Raw genomic sequence first — 20,168 nt, 5'->3', positions numbered from 1 at the left:
CTTCATCTGTGCATGCTAAATGCAAGGCTGACACGTGAAAAATGTCAGGGATTTGTTTTAGATTGGCTGTGCATTTCTCTGAGCTGATGGAAATAGCTTCCCATGGGATTTCTGCTCTGAGCACCGTTACCAGAGCTGAAAGAATTTGGGTGAAAAAAGCAGGGCGGGAAAATGTGTGTTAGTCTCGGGTTAGATGCGGGTCTACCCCAGCTCACCAAGCATCTCTTCTGGGTTCACAGCCACAGCTGCATTCACAGGCAGCAAAGTTATTTTATCTAAAATGGAGATCTATGAATTTTCTTAAATTGAGAGCTTTGTATGTGCAAACAGCCTGGCCTTATCACCTCTGGAATTCATTTTTTGTGCAAGTAGAACTTGAGGGGGATTGGTGCTTAGGAAGAGTGGGACTTGAGGTATGGCAGCCGCTGCTGGGAGTCACTTGTTCTTTTTGAGGTGCCTTTTTAATTTTCCTGCTTCATTGGTTAGAAGAGAAAAAAAAATATTGTGCAGAAAGGCTGGGGAGGCTGAAACACACAGTGGCAGTGCCCCTGTGCAATCATTTCCCTAAGTGACTTAACTGGTTACATGGTGTGCTGTCCTTTACTTGTGCCCAGTGACTTCAGCTCCATACCCCCAGCAAAAGGAAATATCTATTTGGCCTAAGTAGCCAAGGTGGTGAGCTCCCAGAGCTTTTTGGGTTGATTCTGTTGATTTTTGGGTTGATGTGTGTTGGGCTGAGAAACCAGCTCACACTCCTTCCAAGCTGTTCCCCAGCTTTGTTAAAACATAGGGATTTATATTCACCTTTCTTTCTCCTTCTTAAAGTTTTCTCCAAAATATTTTGGCTAAAAATAAAATGAGAATTATGCCTTCAGTCACCTTTTTGACACCAGCTTTTAGGTAAGGAAAGATACAGTTCTGCAGACTTTTATTTGCATGTTTGTCATTGTAATAACAGGTGTGGTATTGCCAATTCCACAGAGAGTACAGAGGTTTACCTGGAATGGAACAAAACTGTGAGAGTGGATTCTGGGCTGGAAAAGATGTAGGCTGTGGTCATGATATCCTGGATAATTGTCTAAGTCAAAGGTAAGAAGATATATACATATATTTTAATATTTTTTTTGCCTGAAAATAAGGGGTATGATTGATTTTATAAAATCACATGTCTCTTGGGCGGATTTCTGGAATTGTCTATGTATTTATTGACACCCCTTCTCCATTTATTTTTTTTCCAGCTGCACTTTCTGGGACCTGCTTCCCATGCAGGGAGGTTTTTTCCTTTCTTCTACCACTCTCTGTGCAAAGAAGGATTTCCTGTATTGTTCTCTCCTCTGAAATATCTTCTGGCTCATTTCTAGTCCATCCTTGGTGCCCTTCAGCTTGCTCCGAGAAAGCCGAGAGCACTCTCAGTGGGATGAGCTCAAGGTGGGGAATGCACAGGAAGCAGAAATGAAGTTAGTGCCAAACTCACTCTTGTACAAGCAGAAACCAAAATAAGATGTGATGTTTTACCCAACTCTGTGATATTTTGAAAGCTTGTTTTGTCTGCAGCCTTTTAACACTGCAGTGTCCTTCTCCCCTTTTGTGATTGTACATTTGCCTTTTGTGAAAGGACTTCTCTCTCAGGCCTTAAAATGTGGTACCAAATGACAAGGGGAAGGTGGTTACACCTGTAGCTGTTTCTGTGGTGACTGAGGCTTGTCTGATGAGCACTGCTGATGTCATACTTGGACATGTGTGTAATGTTTTTGAGTGTCAAAGCAGACACATAGACCAAGTGAAAATTTATCTCCTTGTCACTTTGCAAGAGATCTGATTGTTTATCAATTCTGAAGGGCTGCAATGGCTGCTGCTGTGGGAGCCTTTCAATCACAAGGCAGCCTGATTTTTGGATTCCTGTTGAAATAAACGTGTAAGTCACATCTGACAGAACCAGCTGCCTGAAGGGCACCCATAGCAAGCAGTAGAGATGTCCTGCTAGGTGGGGGAAGGGGATGTGGAGGGGCTCAGGGAGCATTGTATGATGCTATGTTTTGGGCTCCTGTGAGCCAGTTTGGACTGCAGATATTTTTAGCACCATTCTTCAGCAGGCAGCACGCTGTACAGCTGCACATCAACCCCATGCTTCTCCCTAGCTTGGTGTGTCTATGTTTCCACCTCCTGGCAACTACGAGGAATAGCTGTGGAGAGACTAAGGAGAATTTTTTTGTGTTTGTTTTTGCAAGGCACTAGATGATGAAGTAGGAATTGTAAAGAGGCAGCTCTCTTGAGCTCAGGGGGATTTTTAACTCCTTGGCATTCAGTATTTTATGCTGTGTATAAGCATAGCAGCTGCTTCCAAATATCGTGCTTTGCAAGAACTGTGAATATGAGTCCTTGAGATGAAGGGTCATAAAAACAAGGTGCTTGCAGAAGGCCTGTGAGTAATAAGACACCAGAGAGACGTTTTACATTGAGGGAGGGAGCATCAGTGTATATCCATGGTAACTGGAGACATGAGCACACCTACTGAAATCCCAGCTCCAAATACCTGTGCATTCTGTCTATTGGGAACACCAGTTGTTATAGAGGCACGTTCTGTTATGGAAGACACATAAACAAGACTAGGAATTCTGTGATGTGTGTAGCCTTGAGTAACAGGAAAATACTAATTTTTTTGTAAAAAATGAGTATTTTAGGTGGCTCAAAGAATCAAAGGAGTTGGCAAAAGCAGGTTTAATATTAAAGTGAAAGTGTGAGAAAATGCATTGGCAAGGCTCACTCTATTGCTTACTAGATGGTTAAAGCACAGAGAAAAGTAATGCTGAAATGTAAAATCAATCAATCTGAAACTAAAATCACCCACAAATGATCTACACTGATGCTAGGCAAGGAAAAAGGGAAAAATAATATAGAAAGGAATAAGGAAGGCCCTCCCAAAGTTCAGAGAGGTCTACATTGTCAAACTTGGGCCTGGACTTGGCCAACAGCTTAGGCCTAAACTCAGGTTGTTATTTGGGCAAGAAAAATAAGATTCCAAAGCTGCTTGTTAAAAACCAAAAGCTTGCTAGACAGCACTAGCTCCTAGGAACAGAGTTTCTGATAAGCTCAGGAGAAGCTCAGCCCAGATGCAGCTCAAGGCCAAGGCTTAACAAGCATTTTAAAATCATTGTGTGGCACAAGGAGCGTGGGGAAGGTGTTCTGTGAGTGTCCTTCAGTAGTAAGAAAACACTAATTTTCCCAAATAAAAATCTTTTGCACAAGTCAGTATGACCTCTCTTTGTCGTTGACAACGGTAGAGCCAGAGCTGGGTTTTCTTTCAGGACCTGCTCAGAAATCTATAGTGCCAGTTTCTTGTCCCATGCCAGGGCAATGCCATCTCCCTGTTTCACAGGAAAGAATGACAGTTCTTTATCCATCTCAGAACTGCCCTGTGTAAACAAGCAAAAGACAACTTTGAGTACTTTGTGCAATACATGTTTCTATAGCCTATAAAGAAATAGAGACTGTTAGTCCAAAGCTTCCAGATCAAATGTTGTTTTCAGTGAAAATAGATTTTCAAGCTAACTGTCCAGGTATGCATTCAACCAGGATCCCTCACCCCATATATTCCTTATGCCCTTGTTAACTGCATTAAAACTACTTTGGAGGAGTTTTGCAGCACATGTACATAACCCTGATGGAGTAGAGGTGCTGGACTCGCTGAACCTGGACTTTGAGTGAGGTTGTTTCCTTCATTGTTCAGCTGCAGGTACCCCCCATGTAAAATGCCATCAGCTGTCCACAGGTCTTCTTTATTTACATGAGGAATTACCTTCTTTGGGGAAGATCATCCTGTTCAAAGAGGTTTGTTGGAAGCCTGTATGTTTCAAAGTTGCCTCCAGTTTATCCCTTTGGATGCATTTTAAAATATTTTTTTCCAGAGACACTTTCATTACAAAAGCCATAAACTAGCTCTGACAACAAACCATATGGAAGCAATGTGCAAAACTCAGGTTTCTAGTGGAGGAGACATTGCAAAAAAGCCAATTAACTTTTCCTGCTGTATCACAGGGCTGTGACTGCAGCAGCTCCAAGTGTGTGCATAAAGTTGTACATCTAGATAATAATTTTAAAAAAATATTCATGTATATAGCAATACACATAGACATGGCCACAGCACAGACACTTTTAGCAGATTAAGACATGTTTTTTCATATATTTTAAGTGAGCCCTTAGCTACGGCTGTAGCCCATGTATGTACATAACCTATACAGGCCTGAGGGCAGGGGTGACAAAAAGGCTGTGGTCTGTGGCATGAATGCATTCAGCCAAGTCCTTGAGGCGGAGAGCTAGAGGCTTCCTGAGTCTCTGTCTGACACTTCTGCATTCTGTGTGCTAGCTGATTTTTTTATATGTTTGTTTTTTTGCATCTTACTTCCCATTCTCTGATTTGTGTCATAGTGCCGTGCCTTGACTTTTCACGCAGCGCCTTTGGGCATTGAATCAGGAGACAATGATGTGCATGTTCTCCCAGCCTGGAGAAGCTCTGCCACCCTGTCCTCAGGAGCTTCCCCTCTGGGCTGTACTTTAAGCCACTCTGGGAAGATGAGAAAATGAAGATCTTTTATCAGCAATACCCACAGTCCTGTGACAGCATTAACATCTGTGGGAGATTACCTGAATTTATACTGTCCTTTTCACCTGCAGACCACTGGACTACAAAATATGGGGGAAGTTTGCTTAGCAAAAACCTGAATAAGGATATATTGTAGGACTCCTCCCAGCTGCTCCACTCTCCTGCATCATCCTGCCTCAAACGGAGCTTAAAATCTGCTAGAAGTGCTGGTAACCAGAAAAGAAATGAGGTGAGAAGTTTTACTGGAAACCATCAGGGAAAGTTTTTCTACACCACTGACACAGAGCTAACTGGCTCATGAGAAAGGGAGTCTATGACAGCAAAGAAACCTATGTGGTGAGGAAGGAAAAAGGACAAGCATCCCCTTTGGTGTATTACGCTGCACCAAAAGAGTGTAGGCAGTGATACATGGCATCCTGACCCTGGTGTCATGACTTTACTTGGTATTTGAGAGGTGGGATGTGTAGTTTTTTCCAATATAGATGTGGGTTTCTATTTTAGGTACATTTTGTTATACAACCAATTTATTCCACTTGTTTAAAAAAAAAAAACAAACACACAGAAAGGGAAATGAAAGAAAACTATTCCTCCTTTGCCATACAATAGCAGTATGTATTTCGTATTTGTGTTGATCTAGATGCTCTATAAACACAGGGGACATTTTTTTCCTTCCTTAAATATATAAAATACATATCTATGCAATGATTCCAATGAGGGTGGAGGATGCAGCTCCTTGAGGCTGGAGAAGCTGTCCCCCAGCTGATGGGGGTTCCTAGGGCTTCTTGCAGGATCTTCACAGCTGTCCATGGAATGGGGAAGTGGTAGATTTCAGAGAAAATTATGTTCCCTGAAGTGTGAAGGAGAAGGAGCAGTGAAGAACCGAAGGTGAGAGGTTGGGTAACTCCCTGCTTAACACTGCCTAAACCACAGTTAGTGATGCTACAGATTGGACTGGCTGACAGGTGAGGAAGGACTACCTGGGGTTTTATTTCTGCTATACACCAGGTCTTCTGCTATTTCTGTTCTTTTTAAAGCAGGAATTACTTGAGGTTTGTAGCTTCTTTATGTGCAGTTTGGGATGTGTGGTGCAATTCCATCGTGTTTGGCTGTGGAGTGGGAGGCCAGTACCTGTGACTGAAAGATGGGGAGGAAACCTTCATCTGGGGAGCCTGAGATATGTCCTGATGCTTACTAAAGGAGTTAAACATCAAGCTATAAACCATCTCCTCTCTGTTCATCTCTGAATACTTGTATGGAAGACTTTTCCTCTGGTTAGCCACAGCCCTGAAAGCAGTAATTACACTTGTGGGTTGCTAATTCCCAGGTGTTTTTTTTTTTTTTTCTGGGAAATCAGCAGCAAAGAGCAGTAGGCCCACAAGGGGCAGGAGTTAAAGCAGTTAAGATCATGAACATATATGTGGTAGGTACATTTGTCTGCTGCAGTATTGGGATAGAGCAAGAAGCTCCTAAGGTTAATGACCTACAGTTAAAAAAGCAATACATTTCCTTGATCTCTGCAAATTGTGATATAATTGCCTCTGGATATTTTAACATGGAAGTCTCATGTTTTACAGGCTTCATTATCAGCAGGGCTTTCCCCTTCTCTTTGCTGACATTGGTGAGAGCCACAGATGGTTTATACCTGGGAAAGTCAAGGTGTTAGGTACAAGAACTGGGTTTTTTTCTGGATAAATGGAAGATGTAAAGCACATGTCTTCTCCCTTTCTGGAAGGAAGAGAATGAGCTACCAGGGGTGATGTGTTCTCATTCTTTCTTGGCTCCTACTGCCCCTTCCCAACACTGGATTACTCCCTGAGGGACTGGCTGCAAGGCAGCTACAGGTGTAAAGAATATGCCTTGGCTTGTGCAATAACTTCATGGGACTAAACTATTTTCCAGATGAGCTAGTGATAAAAAGGTAAATATATCTGAGAAGAGGGGAGATGCCCAACTGCTTTCTGGAATTACAGCTACTATGTATGACAAACTTTTTTCCCCAGGGGAAAAATCCACACTTTGTAATGTTGGTATTACTCTAAATACTGGTATCTCGATGAATTCAATAGGTGGCACAAATCTCTGTCTTGCTGTGGAGGAAATTTCAAAACTATTTGCCTTTAGGTATATATTTACCCAAACACTGTAATTTTACAGTTGTTTTGTGTAACTTGCTTGTGATTGTTTTGAGAGCTCATTCTATTAGGATAATTCTCTCTTTCAGAAATTCTCTCTCATCCACCCTCTATTTCCCATTTTTCAGAGAAAGCATTGTAGTTTGGAACTGAATTAAAATAGCTCACAAACTGGATGGACCAAAGTTCAAATCATCTGTGGCTTCAGCTGATGCCAGCAACTGTGAGACAAACAGGGAGTCTGAGAAGAAAATGCACTAACGGGGTTCTGATCCATGAGTCCCTGACAGAGCTAACAGTCTTCTGCTGTGCTAGTAGAGGAATTCAGAGATCAGTTTTCAGGGCCAGGGTATCTTTAAGAGAATAAAGAGGCTCTAAAGTTGAAGCAGAGATCCATTACCCAGCAGCATTGTCAGGGGCCAGCTGCAGATGGCTCAGGAAGATGCCTAAGAACAGAGAAAGAACACAGCCTCTCCTCTCCCCCCAGAGCTTTCCAGTTTCAGCTTTGGGAATATCTACCTGCTGCCCCTTTTGATATGTTTTGTCTTCCACAGAGGGCATTCAAAGTCTTGCTGTATTTTGTTGCTTTATTTTCAGTGGAGGGACTTGAGGAATTCCCAGCAGAGGACCACTGGTAGGAAGAAACGGGAGCAGAAGAGCCTGACCTGGGGATGTTGAAAATACAGCATAACCAGCATCTCTCACTTCAGAAAAACTGCAGGCTTTTGAGTTGAGTGCTGTGTGGTCTTGGTGATGAGGTAGAAACATCAAATACTGCATAGAAGACGCTGCTGCTGCTCTGACTGCCAAAACTGTGGCCTTGGATTTTAAACAACCTAGCCTTGATTTGCAGAGCAAATCCTTATCCTTATAAGAGGAAGCAAGAGAGTTGATACTGATGTGTGCCACTGCTTCCTCTTCTTGCCATCCCTTCCAACCCCTCCTTTCCCAAAGACACACATCTTATACAGAACAGAGACCCTGCTAAGGCAGGGCCTTTTGTACTCTTTAAAATGTGCTTTCACTTTAAAACAGAACCATATTTTGCCGAGTTAAACATGGGAATGGCTCTGTTACATACTGGTTATCCTTTAAAAATTTGTGGTGACAACTGATGCACTGATGGATACCTGACCTTTTCCTTTTTCAGGTTGTGTTAGCAAATATTTAAATCATGTTGGACATTGCATGCATTTGCCTGATTTTAAGTTGGGGCTTTGCATAGCTCAAGGCTTGTGGCGGGTGTGTGATGTGTAACAACAGACAGCTAAGGTTGTGACTTGTTTGTCATGTCACAAAGCAGTTTGTTTCTCTCAATTTAACTCTGCCACATCCTCTTCAGGGCATCTCTTTCAAGGGGGGAGGGGGGTGGAGGCTTTATCTGCCTATAAGAAAAATCAGCTGCATGTTAAAGTCTCAGAAGCATCAACAAAAATAAACTAATGAACCATACACCTGAACGCAGGGATGGAATCTCCTAAATTGAGATAGTTCCCACTTTGCAGTTATATCTGGGCCCTTGGTGGGGACAGAGAGGGAGGGGAGCTCCAGCTACATCCCTGCAGTTCCCTGGTGTGCAGGAGCTGCCTCGGAATCAGCCCTCAGGACTGGGATCCCCGTGGGAGCGGCTGCGAGAGCTGAAGTCTCCCTGCTCACCCCAGAAGGAGAATTGGGACACCCAGAGCACGCTGGAGCTGCTGCCGCTCCCCTCCCAGGCTCCAGGGTGAGGAGGGCTCCTCTTGAGCCTGTAAAGTGAGTGGATCTCCCCCAGCCTCAGCTCTCCTTGGGATGAATCCGAGTGGGAAGAGCAGCGCATGTATCGCACGGTCTTGTGCCAGCCACCGCCACCGAGGCTGAGTAAAAAATTTAATTTATTTTAATGCAGCTATTGAGGCATTTTAATTCCATCAAAGGCAATAACACAAGGCGAGCTACCAAGTATTCATTTGCTACTTTTAAATGGGTTTGATTCATCTCTGCTTGGTTGTTCCTTTTTGGACTTTGAGAGCTCCTTCTCGCTCAGAGGCACAACTGTTCAAGGGTTGAGAATTTTAAAAATTGCAGATTAAATTCTGCGTTTCACACATGAATATTTAAAGAGAGTCATATATTCTCTTCTTTCTGTAAGGTCCCATTTTTAATTATTAATGCGTGTTCTTTTGAGCAAGTAAACGGCATATATGAGATTTGTATGCATTTAAAAAAAAAGATACTTCTCTGGGACAAGTTCCAATATGACAATATTCTGTTATGAATATTTATGGATCCATCAAAATTGGTGAATACTGAATTTGCTGAAAGAAATTGTGGAAGGTTTGTTGTATTTTCTTTTACTTTCCTTTTGAAAGGACTGAGAAAATCTTTGCAAATTGGGTCAAGTTCAGTACATAAGTCTGGTCAAAATGTATCTTTTAAATTTTTTTGGTTAAAAAAAATCAGCTTTTAAAGTTTCAGACTTTTTTTGATTGAAAGCAACTTTTGCATGTATAATATATCCAAATTGCAAAGAAAAAAAAATCCCAAAACTTCTGACAGCACTGAATAAAATGAAACAAACCAAAATATTTCCTTTATGGCAAAAAATTTATGTGAATTAAAATGAAATTTGAGGTGTTTTTAATGTAAGAATTACCTTGCTTGTTACACACTAGTAGCAGAATGTAGATCAAACTGGTTGTATTGGCATTTTTGCTAGGTGGTAATGAAAGCTTTTCATCCAGATGCATCACAATTCTTTGTTAGAGTTGTGAGCAAAACAATTCCTTGAGGAATACAAGGAAAACAGGTTGCCCTGTTCCAGAAAAGATGTGGATGGCCCATCCCTGGAAGTGTTCAGGGTCAGGTTGGATGGGGCTCTGAGCAGCCTGGTCTGGTGGAAGTGCCCATGGCAGTGGGTTGGAACTGGAAGATCTTTAATGTCCCTGCCAACCCAAACCATTGATTGTGATTCAGTGACTTGAACATGCACTTGTATCGCCCTGTGTTAAGGAAAACACCGTCTCTTGCATCTCCTGCTCGTGCCTGTGGCAGCGTTTGTTCTTCTTGTGCCACACTTGTGGCAGTGTTGTGGCTTCTCTCCTCTACACCAGGCAGCCTCTCATGGTTTGTTTCACATTTAAAATGAAATCTTTAATGCTGCATAATTGAAGGCCGTTCCTTTAATGGCAGCTGGTACCAGGTGAGGATTCAGGTCTCTGGGTGCAGAGTGAACCCTGGGTGCCTTTTCCCCTCCTCCCAGCACATGCTGGGAAACTTGGCTGTGTTTGAATAAGGGTGTGAACAGTGCATGATCCAAACAAGCCTCAAGGAAAGTCCTGGTACTACAAATATGACATTTCTGAATCAGCCATTGCACAGAGGTGTTTGCTTGTCTGCTGCATCTTGGATTTTGACTTGGGAATGAAAACATTGTGTCATTATTTCCCATGGGATGGGAGCACAATTTTCCAATCATCTCTAGCTGTAGGTGCTGATTCAGAAAGTAAATTATTAAAGAGATAGAAATGGCAGCAGTTATAAGACATGGTTTGTTAAAGGGTTTAGATAGTTGTAGAATAGCAGGAGTTACTAGATGTCCCTTTAGTTCACTCTGCCTATGAAAGCAAGAAACAAACTTACATGGTTTTGCAATAGGAGGGCTGCCCTTTTTTGTTCTGCTCCAAAAGGGAAGTTACTTTTAAAGAAATTAAAGGCATGCAAAGGCTAGGAATAATTTCTTTGCCAAATAGTTGATGAAGTCTAGATCCTGAGTGGTACCAGAGATCCAGGATTTAAAAAAACTGTTTGTAAACAGTAGCTAGTTTGGGTTTTTTTTTTTTTTTTTTGGTCTTTATTTTCTTTTAAATTTTTTTTCAACCCTGTTTTTGCTTTACTTTCTTCACTGTAAGAGTCGCACTTGACATGGGGTCTTGTTTAGAACTCCTGCTTTCAAAGGAAACAGGGGTTTTACTGCATGTTCTCTTTGAAGGGATGAGCACAACCCTTTGTGATTATATGCCATTTTCTTTGCCTTCATTTTCTGCAGGGCTGATTCCTTCTGCTGAAGATGGCTCAGAAATGGGCAGTTCTGGCTGTGCTCCTTTTCTTGCCAATCAATCTGGTTGAAGGTAAGTGAGTAAAATGCAAAACTACATGTAGCACTGTTTGGTACTCTGCATTTCCAACTTGCCAGGACATTGAAACTTCATAGTACACCAGAGCAAGTTTTACCTATTGTTTAGTAGGAATGGAAAGAGTAATGTCACCTCGGCTGGCAAAATAATTGAGTGCCTTGCAGAGTGGCACAGAATGATAAATCTGATAGGAATCCAAAACTGGTCATCATACCTGTTCAGCTGGGACAAAGGCAGGAGAGCTATGATTTCTGGAATAAAAGGGATCCACATATGTCTCTTACTAAACTTCTGCTCCAGGTGATGTTGGTTTTAACTGTGCCACAGGTGTTTGTTCCACAGCTATTCTGGGTTTTACTGGCACTTGAAGCAAGGCACCTAATTCAGGAACACAATAAATTTTTAAAAGTAAATTTTAAATTTTTTTTTTTTTTCCTTAAGAGTGAATTTTGCCTGCCCCATCAATTTTTCAAAGCCTATATTAAAGTGATAGAAATTTGTTACCCAAAATAAAGGTGGAGGACTTGCAGCATCACTGTCCACAGCAATAAGGCACCATCTCCACTACACTTCCAAACTTCAGGAAGGTGGATTTGGAAGTTGAATACCAATTTGTGCCCCAAGGCTGCTAGTACAGTCAGGAAGTATATTTTTAAAGGTGCTGAAGCCAAGAGTTTCCTGTGTTTTTACAATGACTGTAACATCTTTTTAATGTCATTTTTTCATCTTGTGCAGCTCACAACAGGGTGAGTGTAGAGGCTGGCCATGAAGCTGTGCTGAGTTGCCCCAGCACCTCCAGGGTGCCTTTGCTGCTGGTGACATGGAAGAGGAATTGCAGAGGTTGCTACTGCTTGTCCTATAGAAGGGATCACAATGAGACAAGAAGGCTGAACTGCAGTGAGAGGATCACATGGAAATATTCACCTGTCAATGACCCTGCACTTCGTATTTACCCTGTGAAACTTGAGGATGAGGGAATTTACACCTGTGAATTTGCCAACAGTGAAGGGAATTTTCATTTTTTCTCTTCTCTGACTGTGATAGGTAAGACTGCATCACTAAAATAAAAATTAAATTAGTCTATTTACTACATAGGCAAGAACAAAACAATATTCAGAAGCATAATGAATACAAAGACAAGGAAAACTTTGTGTTTTGGCTATATTAGTTAAATCATCTCAATCTAACTGAAAATTATAAGAAATTAATTTTTAACTCTATGATTGCAATTACTAATTTTAGTAACTTGATTTTTTTTTTGGTTGGGTTCTTTTATTCGTTTGTTTTGGGTTTTTTTTTGTTGTTGTTCCCTTTAGAATTGTGCCTTTCTGATAAATGTTTTGCCCAATTCCTCTTTTATTTCCCTGCTATCAGATTTTTGATTCTACATATCCAAACTCCTAAATATTGTACCTGAAACTTCAGCAATCTGCCTTTTTATCAGTCAAGTTGAAAATCTTTATTGAATCCACCCCTCTCTGTCATCCCATCTCCTGTTAATCTGTCATCACCTTTAGGCAAAAAGGAGGAAGCAGTACTTCAGATACAGCCAGCTAGTTTTTGAGGTGTCCACCTTGGACTTTTCGATGTATTTTTTTTTCCTTTAAGATGTGCTAATATTTCAAGTTATTTTAAAATCTCACAAATTCGTCATACAATTTAAAAAATACCTGTTTGTCAGTTTCTCAGTTAGTGATTTTATACTAAAAAATGAAATAGAAATATAAAATATGAATAGAAATAATGGTTATGCCTTTTTAAAATTTCTTCTGCAGTCCCTCCTATGGTGACTCTGACCCATGACAAGAGCAGAGTGGCTGTCTGCCAGGCATCTGCAGGAAAGCCAGCTGCTGACATCTCCTGGATCCCTGCAAGCAATCACAGCTCTGAGGAAGAATTCCATCACCCCAATGGGACAGTAACCAGAGTGAGCTACTTTGGCTGGGCCAACAGCTCATTTCCCTCTGTCACCTGCCTGGTCACCCATGCAGCCATGAACCAGACTCTGGTCATGGACCTGAAATGTAAATAATGTTATTTTGTGACTGCTTTTCATCATGTCTTGGGCTCCTCTCTGCTGTTCTGTGCAGCTGTTCCCACTAAATGCCAGAGCCCTGGAACTAGGTTAGCGTGGTTATAAGGCGAAGTCCTAGTGCATGTTGAGAGATAAATTAATAATTTTGAAACCAAATGCTTTGTGGAACTGTATAGAGAAGCCTTTGGTGTATTTTTCTTTCAATTCCTGTTCTGTTTACAAGAATTCCTTATTCCGCTTTCAGTGGGTTTACCTTGGCTGGCTGCCAGGTGCCCTCCAAGCTGCTCTATTGCTCCCTCCTCTTCAACAAGGCAGGGAGAAAAATACAATGGCCAGCTTGTGGGTCAAGGTGAAGACAGGGAGAGATCATTCACCAATTACTGTCACAGGCAAAAGAGACTTGAGAGAAAGTAATTTCTTGCCACTCAAATCAGAGTAGGATAGCAAGAAACAAGAAAGAATCTAAAAGCACCTTCCCCACAGCATTTTGTCCAGCTTTTCCACAGTAGTGATGGCCTGGACGAAATTTACTTGGAGCTTGTCTGTCTGTGACTTGCAAAGGCAGTAAAGGCTAAAATTTAGCTTCTCTGGCTGTGCTGGACCTGTTGGAAGTCTCAGTGGGATTTGTAAGAACAGGTAAAGAAGTGCTCGTATCACCAAAGTATCTCTACTAGTAAAGGCAAGAAGAACAAAAATCAGCCTAAATCAGTCATTAATAACAGCATTTTGCAGGGATGGCCACTCAGTTGTTTGGGGCTAGTAGTACTTGAAGAAAATGAGACTGTAAAGGTAGATGAGTTGAAAATGAAAATGTGTTTGTACACACAAACGACTGGGATGTGAGGCAGCTTCTTATTGCTGGTTGGCATCCAGACATCTCATCTTTCTGCTTTGTTTGGAAGCAGAGGATTAGCTTTTTCTTCTAGATAAGGTAGGCAGTTATGTCACAAATTCACGGATAGTGACACCTAGCTCTGTAACTTGCTCTCTTTTCTCATTGCTCAGACACCTCTGTCCTTCAAACCAGAACAACGTCCCCTAGGCTCCTCTACATCCTGACAGGAGCAGCTGCAGGTGTCGTTGCTGTCACTGGTGTGACTTTATGCTTGATTTTCAGGCGCAGAGGTGAGTCCTTTGAATCTGAAATATATTACAATCCCATTGCTGACTATGTGCAGGTACAAGGACACGCACTTTATTGCTGAGACTGAGGTGGGAGGCAAGGGTTGAGGAAAATGTTCATAAATGCATGGTCCTTTTGGAGAAGTCATAATGAAATAAGGGGTAGCAATTTAAAATAAGTCTGGAGTTTTGAAAGAGCCATAGGTATTGTGGTATTAATGTGTTACAGACATGTCAGAGATTCATTCAGGTTGAAAAGGATTCTTTCTGAGAATAGGGAAGGCTCTGAGTTTTTAGAATTATTTTGTTTGTTCTGCATTTACTGGCATGAAATTCTATACTTAAGAATGACAGTTTATAAACTAATGACTAAACACAAATTATCTCTTTCCATGAGCAGTGATAAGTTTTCCTTTGAGCAAGTGTAAGAATAGGCCAATGTACAAGATAGTTTTATATCTTTCAGATAATTGTGCATTGGGCATATTAGATAGCTAATTTGTTTAATTTCTCATACTAAATGCAAAACACAGCTACTTAGAAGAAAATGAACTCTACTCCAGTAGAAACCAGGGCACCCAGCATGACCAGAAGTTTCAATGAAGGGAAAAATAAAACAAGAGCATGTTAAAGAGCAGGATGTAAAAAAATAAGAGATATGAGGGGAACTGTTCTGAAGAAAATCTTTCAAGAGCTGGGGGCAGCTGGAGGAGAACCCCAGCTATAACAGCTGTGTACCCTGCACCATCAAACCATTCTACCTTCCTGACATCCTACTTTCAGCTTGCTGGTTACGTAAAGGAGCACAGGGCCCAGCAGAACACTTTACAGTAAGTGGGCTTTGTGTGTGTCTGTGCTTTGCAGGTTTTGGTGTATTCTTCACTAAAACTTGTGATTTCTTTGCACTGTGTCAGCTCTGACAAACCTCCCATGTACCTCTGTGAGCACTTGGAGGGGAATGAGGAACACATCATCTGTGAGAATGTCTGTTGTTTGGATGGCCCTATCTTCATGTATAATCAGAGTATTTGAGCAATTGTTTAAGCACTGGGTAGAGAGTGGTGTGGTGCATTTCCTGTCTATAAGTCACATTTACCATGCTGAATTTTAACTCTCCCAAAACTTAATATTTTCATATTTCTGCTTCACAGAGAAGACTTTACTCAGATGTTTTATTTAAGAATGTGTATTCTTAATGGCAGAAGCCTGCCTGATTTAAGATTGGATGGGATCAGACACGCCTTTTACAATGAGGGAAAAAGGCCCATTTTGTTTCGCTGTATTGGAGACAAACACAGCTATGAAACTTTTATTTTTATGTGGCAGTTCATATACTTGTAAGCCAGGAAACACCAGGGATAAATCTGCCACCACAACTTTTACTCACTCTCTAATTCCTGTGTTTTGTGATATATATTTAACAAAATGAAAATGTGCTGCTTTTCCTCGGGGCTTCTGCCTTACTTAATACACATGGAAAGACCAATTATTTCCTATTTTGTTTTCTGCTCATGATTTAATTAATGTCCGTGTGCCTTGTTTGTTGCAAACCAGTCAGAGTGCTCTGAAGTTAGAATGATTCATTTCCTGGTGTGCTCTTGTGGGACATTCAGGACAATTTCATTGATGAGAGGGGGAGCTGCAGAGATCAAAGAATTCCAGTGATTTTAGGTGCCTAAATTGGATTGTTTATGGTCTGTCTGTTTTGTTTTTGTTTTGTTTTGGTACTTTGTTTTCAGAGAAGCTAGCATTGTTCATTTTCATCTATTTTGCTGTAGATAACACCATTTCGAAATTTGCTTTTGAAAAGACAATATTAAGAAAACAGTTTCAAAGGCTGTCCTGTTGAGGCTTTGTGAAGGCTGTTCTTGCATCTGTCTGCCAGTTCATGTTTCACCCTCTGTGCTCTACCCTTTTGCACAGAGAGCTCAGAGAAATCACATTTCTTTTTCAACAGTAATGTTACCTACCAGATCTCTTCTACTCTTTGTTTTTATTTTGGGATCTGTAGGAATGACAATCCCACAAAATTCTACAATGTAATACAATGGTGCATATTTTTCTTCCTGTTGCAGATTAGAGCCTGGAAGTTCCCATGTGTGAGAAGAGCAGCAGTCAAGCCTCCTGACTTTCCAGAGAACATCTATGTGAATTACAACCCCAGATCTGTTTATGTATGCTCATAAGAGTGTAGGCACAAGTAGCCAGCTCAGCTACTAATGATACTCAGCTACTCAAACTGGTACTTAACTCTTAAGCCTCAGACCTTACCCAAAAGACAAAAACCTTTGTCCTTCCTGACCTGATGATGGTGGGGCAGAAAGGCCCATTTTAGTAAGTTTTTTTCTCTTTCTCTAAATATCAGTACAGTTCTAGAGAAAGTTGGAACTTTTAAAGATTGAATTAGGGAAATACCTTATTTTTGTTTGAAAATGGACTCTGATGTATGTGCCGCCCTTCCTCAAAACAATAATAAACATATTTCTGTGCCAGAGTAAAAGACTGCTGGTGAAAATATAGCACTTTTCTTTCCATTTTGACAAGTGGATTCTCTTTAAAGTTCTGTGTTGGAGACCAGAAAATGACACGGGGTCAAAACCACAGAAGGTCAAAGCAATACATCTAACAGAAATGCAAAAATAAGGCAGTTTTAGGTTTTTTTTGGTTGTTTTGTTTTGTTTCTGGTTGCACATGACATATGATGATCTAGTATTTGATATCTTTGTTTATTTTTAATTTTTAACATATTTCTTTTTCAATTAATCTGTTTGCATTGATAATTGATGGAAAATAAAACCAATTTGACATTATACTTGGATATGGAAATAAGAAACAGCAATGGACAATTTTGGACACTCTTTAATGTAAATGTGCAAATATGCAAATATTTACCTGAAAGATTTCTGTGGTTATTTGGGCAAATGTTTGTTGAACAGTTTCTGAAAAGCTGAGAACAGAAGTATTAAGTTGTATAAAGTGCAGGTGGTGTGCTTGTTTAAAATAAAAGAAAAAAAGACAACCCTAACCGCACCATTTATTTCTTCTCATCTTCAAGTCTCCAAGATAAAAAAACTCTCCACAGACTGGTTGTTAATTTCAGTGTTCATTGGTCAGGTCTGTCAGAGCTTCCAAACACTAATGCAGCAGTAACTAAACTGAAATGTGTGTTTTGAAGAGCCTTTTCCTGACTGTTTCTGCAAGGTCATCTCTGCTCCATAAGTGTTCTTAGGCAGAAGCATCTCCCAGTGCCTTTTAATTGCATTTTATCACTTCTAAATAGACATGGATGTCTGCTGACATCACTGCAGCCTTTCATTTTAGTCAGAAAGGCATGAAGAATGACTTAAGGAAAAGGGCCTACAGAGGCCAAGCTGGTTTCCAGGCTTGGTGGACAAGCGAAGCCTTTCCTGTGGTGTTGAATGTCAGGGATGGGTTGCTCTCACTCTGGCGTGCAGCACCATTATGCCTTCTGTGGGGAAGGAGAGGCACTTTTCATATGTAAAACCTCTAGGAGAAATAAGTGACAGCTTGGAAGTAGTGCAAATAGGTTTGAAATGATGCTAGATAGGAAAAGTGTTTTGCAGCTCTAGTGAAATCCGCAGCAGTGCCTTAGTCCACGGTGCAGTCAAGGGGCCATTTGTGATTTGAAGCTTCTGAAATAGAGGGAAAGATCTCTTGTTGCTTAAGGATCTGGCCAGTCAGGTCTAAACCTGGGTTCCTGGGCTGGTGTTTCTCAGTGGGGTAAGTGAGCATGGATTGTTTTTGTGGACAAGTACAGCAATCTGTGCCTTTTTCAGAAGCTGAATCATTGCAGCCAGACCGAAGGATGACAGGGCTGTTAAAATCAAGAGAGTTACGCTGTGGAGCAGCCTGCTTCTGGGAATCACAGTGCAGGTGTGCTGTAATCATTAGGGTGTAATGTAAGACCTTTTCTTAATTCCTTTGCCCTAAGTGAAGTGTTGAAGGGTAAGATCTAATGGATACAGAAAAGATTAGAGTGTAGACAGGGAGATGATGGTGTATGGGGAGAAAGCTCTCTGAAGCTATCTGTGATAATATGTCCTGGCTGGAAGGATATGGTTTTCACACTCATATCTTTATTTTCACCTTTAATTTGTATTTGGTGGAATTGGCCCAGTCACCTGCAATGTGTCAGCACTTCCATTAAGGTAGAAATTCTGAGCAGACTTAGTGCTGAAATGAAGTGCTCTGGCAATGACACGGGCTATCCTGGAATAAAATTGGCCCCTTGTGCTTTTTAGGCTTGTTGTGTATGATTAATAAAAGTTATCAGGCCAAAGAGAATAATGTGGCTATGGGGGTTGTTGTAAGAAAGACTGAGACATCAATAAAGCTTTTATAGGTACTTTCACTGTTGGTTATGACTGGTAAAGGACAGGGTTTTGTCATAGGTGGAGCTCATGGCATGGATTTTGGTGGCTTCCTCTCTGCCTGCCATGACCAGAGCTATGTGTGCCATGCTTCTTGGGCTGATGAGCTGATCTGTTGAGTATTAGAGAATGAGAAATAAATCACTTAAATATTTTCTGTCATGCTGCTTTTGTATGGGATAGGCAGCTTGGTGTAACCCAGAGAACAACACAAAATGTGTTTGGGGTCTTATAACAATTTGGTCTCAAAAATAAGCATCTCAAAATGTTTTTATATTTATCATGATTTTTCCCCCCTGTTAATTATGAGTACATTCTTGGTGACCCTAGTCTTTTTATTTGCACTGAAAGAAAATTTAATCAAGGCAGGCAGGTATTTTAGACTGCCAAAATGTGTAGGAAAATGCTGACTGTTTGTTGAATAATCATTGTGAGAGAGCTACTAAAAGGTGATGGGAATTGGAGTGAACTATTTGCACATTGTCACAAGAAAAAAGAGAAATTTAAAAAAGCCTGGGAGCATGACACTGCTGTTTCAGATTCACTGTTTAGTCAAATGCACAGTTGACTGAATGTCACTTGAGCTTTTTAGCACCAGATGTGATTATAAATGAAAATGCTTCTGTTTATTGTGTGGATTTTCACTCACATTGTTCATAGGACACTCTTTGTAATAATGATGATGTCTGCTTTCTGATTAATCTATGAACAATTTGTCTTCTGGAAATAGCAGGTGTTGTGATGCCTCTTTCTCTTCACTGAATATGGAAAAAAATGGTGACAAAGCATTATATTTGGAGCATTTATGTTTAATTTGGAATGTGGCTTCAGATTATGAACAATATTTGTTTAAAATCACAAATTTTGACACCAGGATTGAAATGAAGAAGGTACAACAATTTTCCTACAGACTTTGGAAATGGAGCACATGTCCAAAGGATATTTGCCAGTTCAGTGAAGAGCTCGGTTTTCCTAAGTTTGAAATTGCAGCTATAAGTTTTGTCTAACCTTCCTGGCATCGATTTGTCACAAATTTTCCTCTCTGATGAGAATATAATGCTTTCCTCGGTTCTCCTCTAGTAACTGTAACAACTGTGATGTCTCTGTGACCTGGTCTTTCTCACTTTGTGAAGTCTTTGCTGTTAATGATAACTTGTCAGCTCCTTGATTTTGTGTCCACAATCTGTATACACCTGTCATGTGCTGGAGACAGTGAAGTGCTCAGGAATTAACCAAGTAGGACTTTTTCTACATTTCCTATCACTTCTCTGTCCTGCCGTAGTTTGTACTTATGCTCTTAATGATGCTTCTCTAAGCAAGTACCAACTTTTCTCTTTTTCCTCCCCCATCTTTCCATGCACTAGTTTTCTCAGTTTATTGATTTTTATGTTCTCTAGATAATTTATTATCTAGTTTTATTCTTTCTCTTTTTGGCATCAAATACAATTTTATTCTTCATTCTTTTATTGCCTTTTTCATGTGTGCAACAAGTGGTTTCAAATTGTGACTTGCTTTGGAATTTTTTAGTGCTTTTCACTGAACTTCTCCATAGAGACATACTTACTCCAGGTCTCCTTCATTTTTTTCCCCCAATGCATAATAGAAAGTTAATCACTCTTGATGAGAAACATCTTCTGTTCTTAGACTTACCAAAGCCAAATGCATAACATGCAGCATTTTATTTGTTCTTGGCTAACAGAATAATAGAATTGTTAAGGTTGGAAATAACTTCTGAGATCATCAAGTCCAACCATTAACCCAGCACCATTGTGGTCA

The 20,168-nt window shown here is 40.6% G+C and overlaps 1 protein-coding gene across 1 annotated transcript; it reads left to right on the top strand.

The window, feature by feature from the left end:
* The first annotated feature begins 4,756 nt into the window (after window positions 1-4,756).
* On the top strand, window positions 4,757-16,945 carry LOC128804255 (cell surface glycoprotein CD200 receptor 1-B-like). Its single transcript, XM_053971876.1, has 7 exons — window positions 4,757-4,829; window positions 10,757-10,838; window positions 11,580-11,888; window positions 12,620-12,868; window positions 13,885-14,004; window positions 14,785-14,831; window positions 16,077-16,945. The coding sequence occupies exons 2-7, from the start codon at window positions 10,778-10,780 to the stop codon at window positions 16,185-16,187; spliced, it is 897 nt and encodes a 298-aa protein (XP_053827851.1). The 5' UTR covers window positions 4,757-4,829; window positions 10,757-10,777; the 3' UTR covers window positions 16,188-16,945.
* Window positions 16,946-20,168: the final 3,223 nt, after the last annotated feature.

This window comes from Vidua macroura, chromosome 2, assembly GCF_024509145.1.
Source record: "Vidua macroura isolate BioBank_ID:100142 chromosome 2, ASM2450914v1, whole genome shotgun sequence".
Lineage (NCBI taxonomy): Eukaryota > Metazoa > Chordata > Aves > Passeriformes > Viduidae > Vidua > Vidua macroura.
Note: the sequence above shows the minus strand (reverse complement) of the source record. Positions and strands in the feature narration are given on the sequence as shown.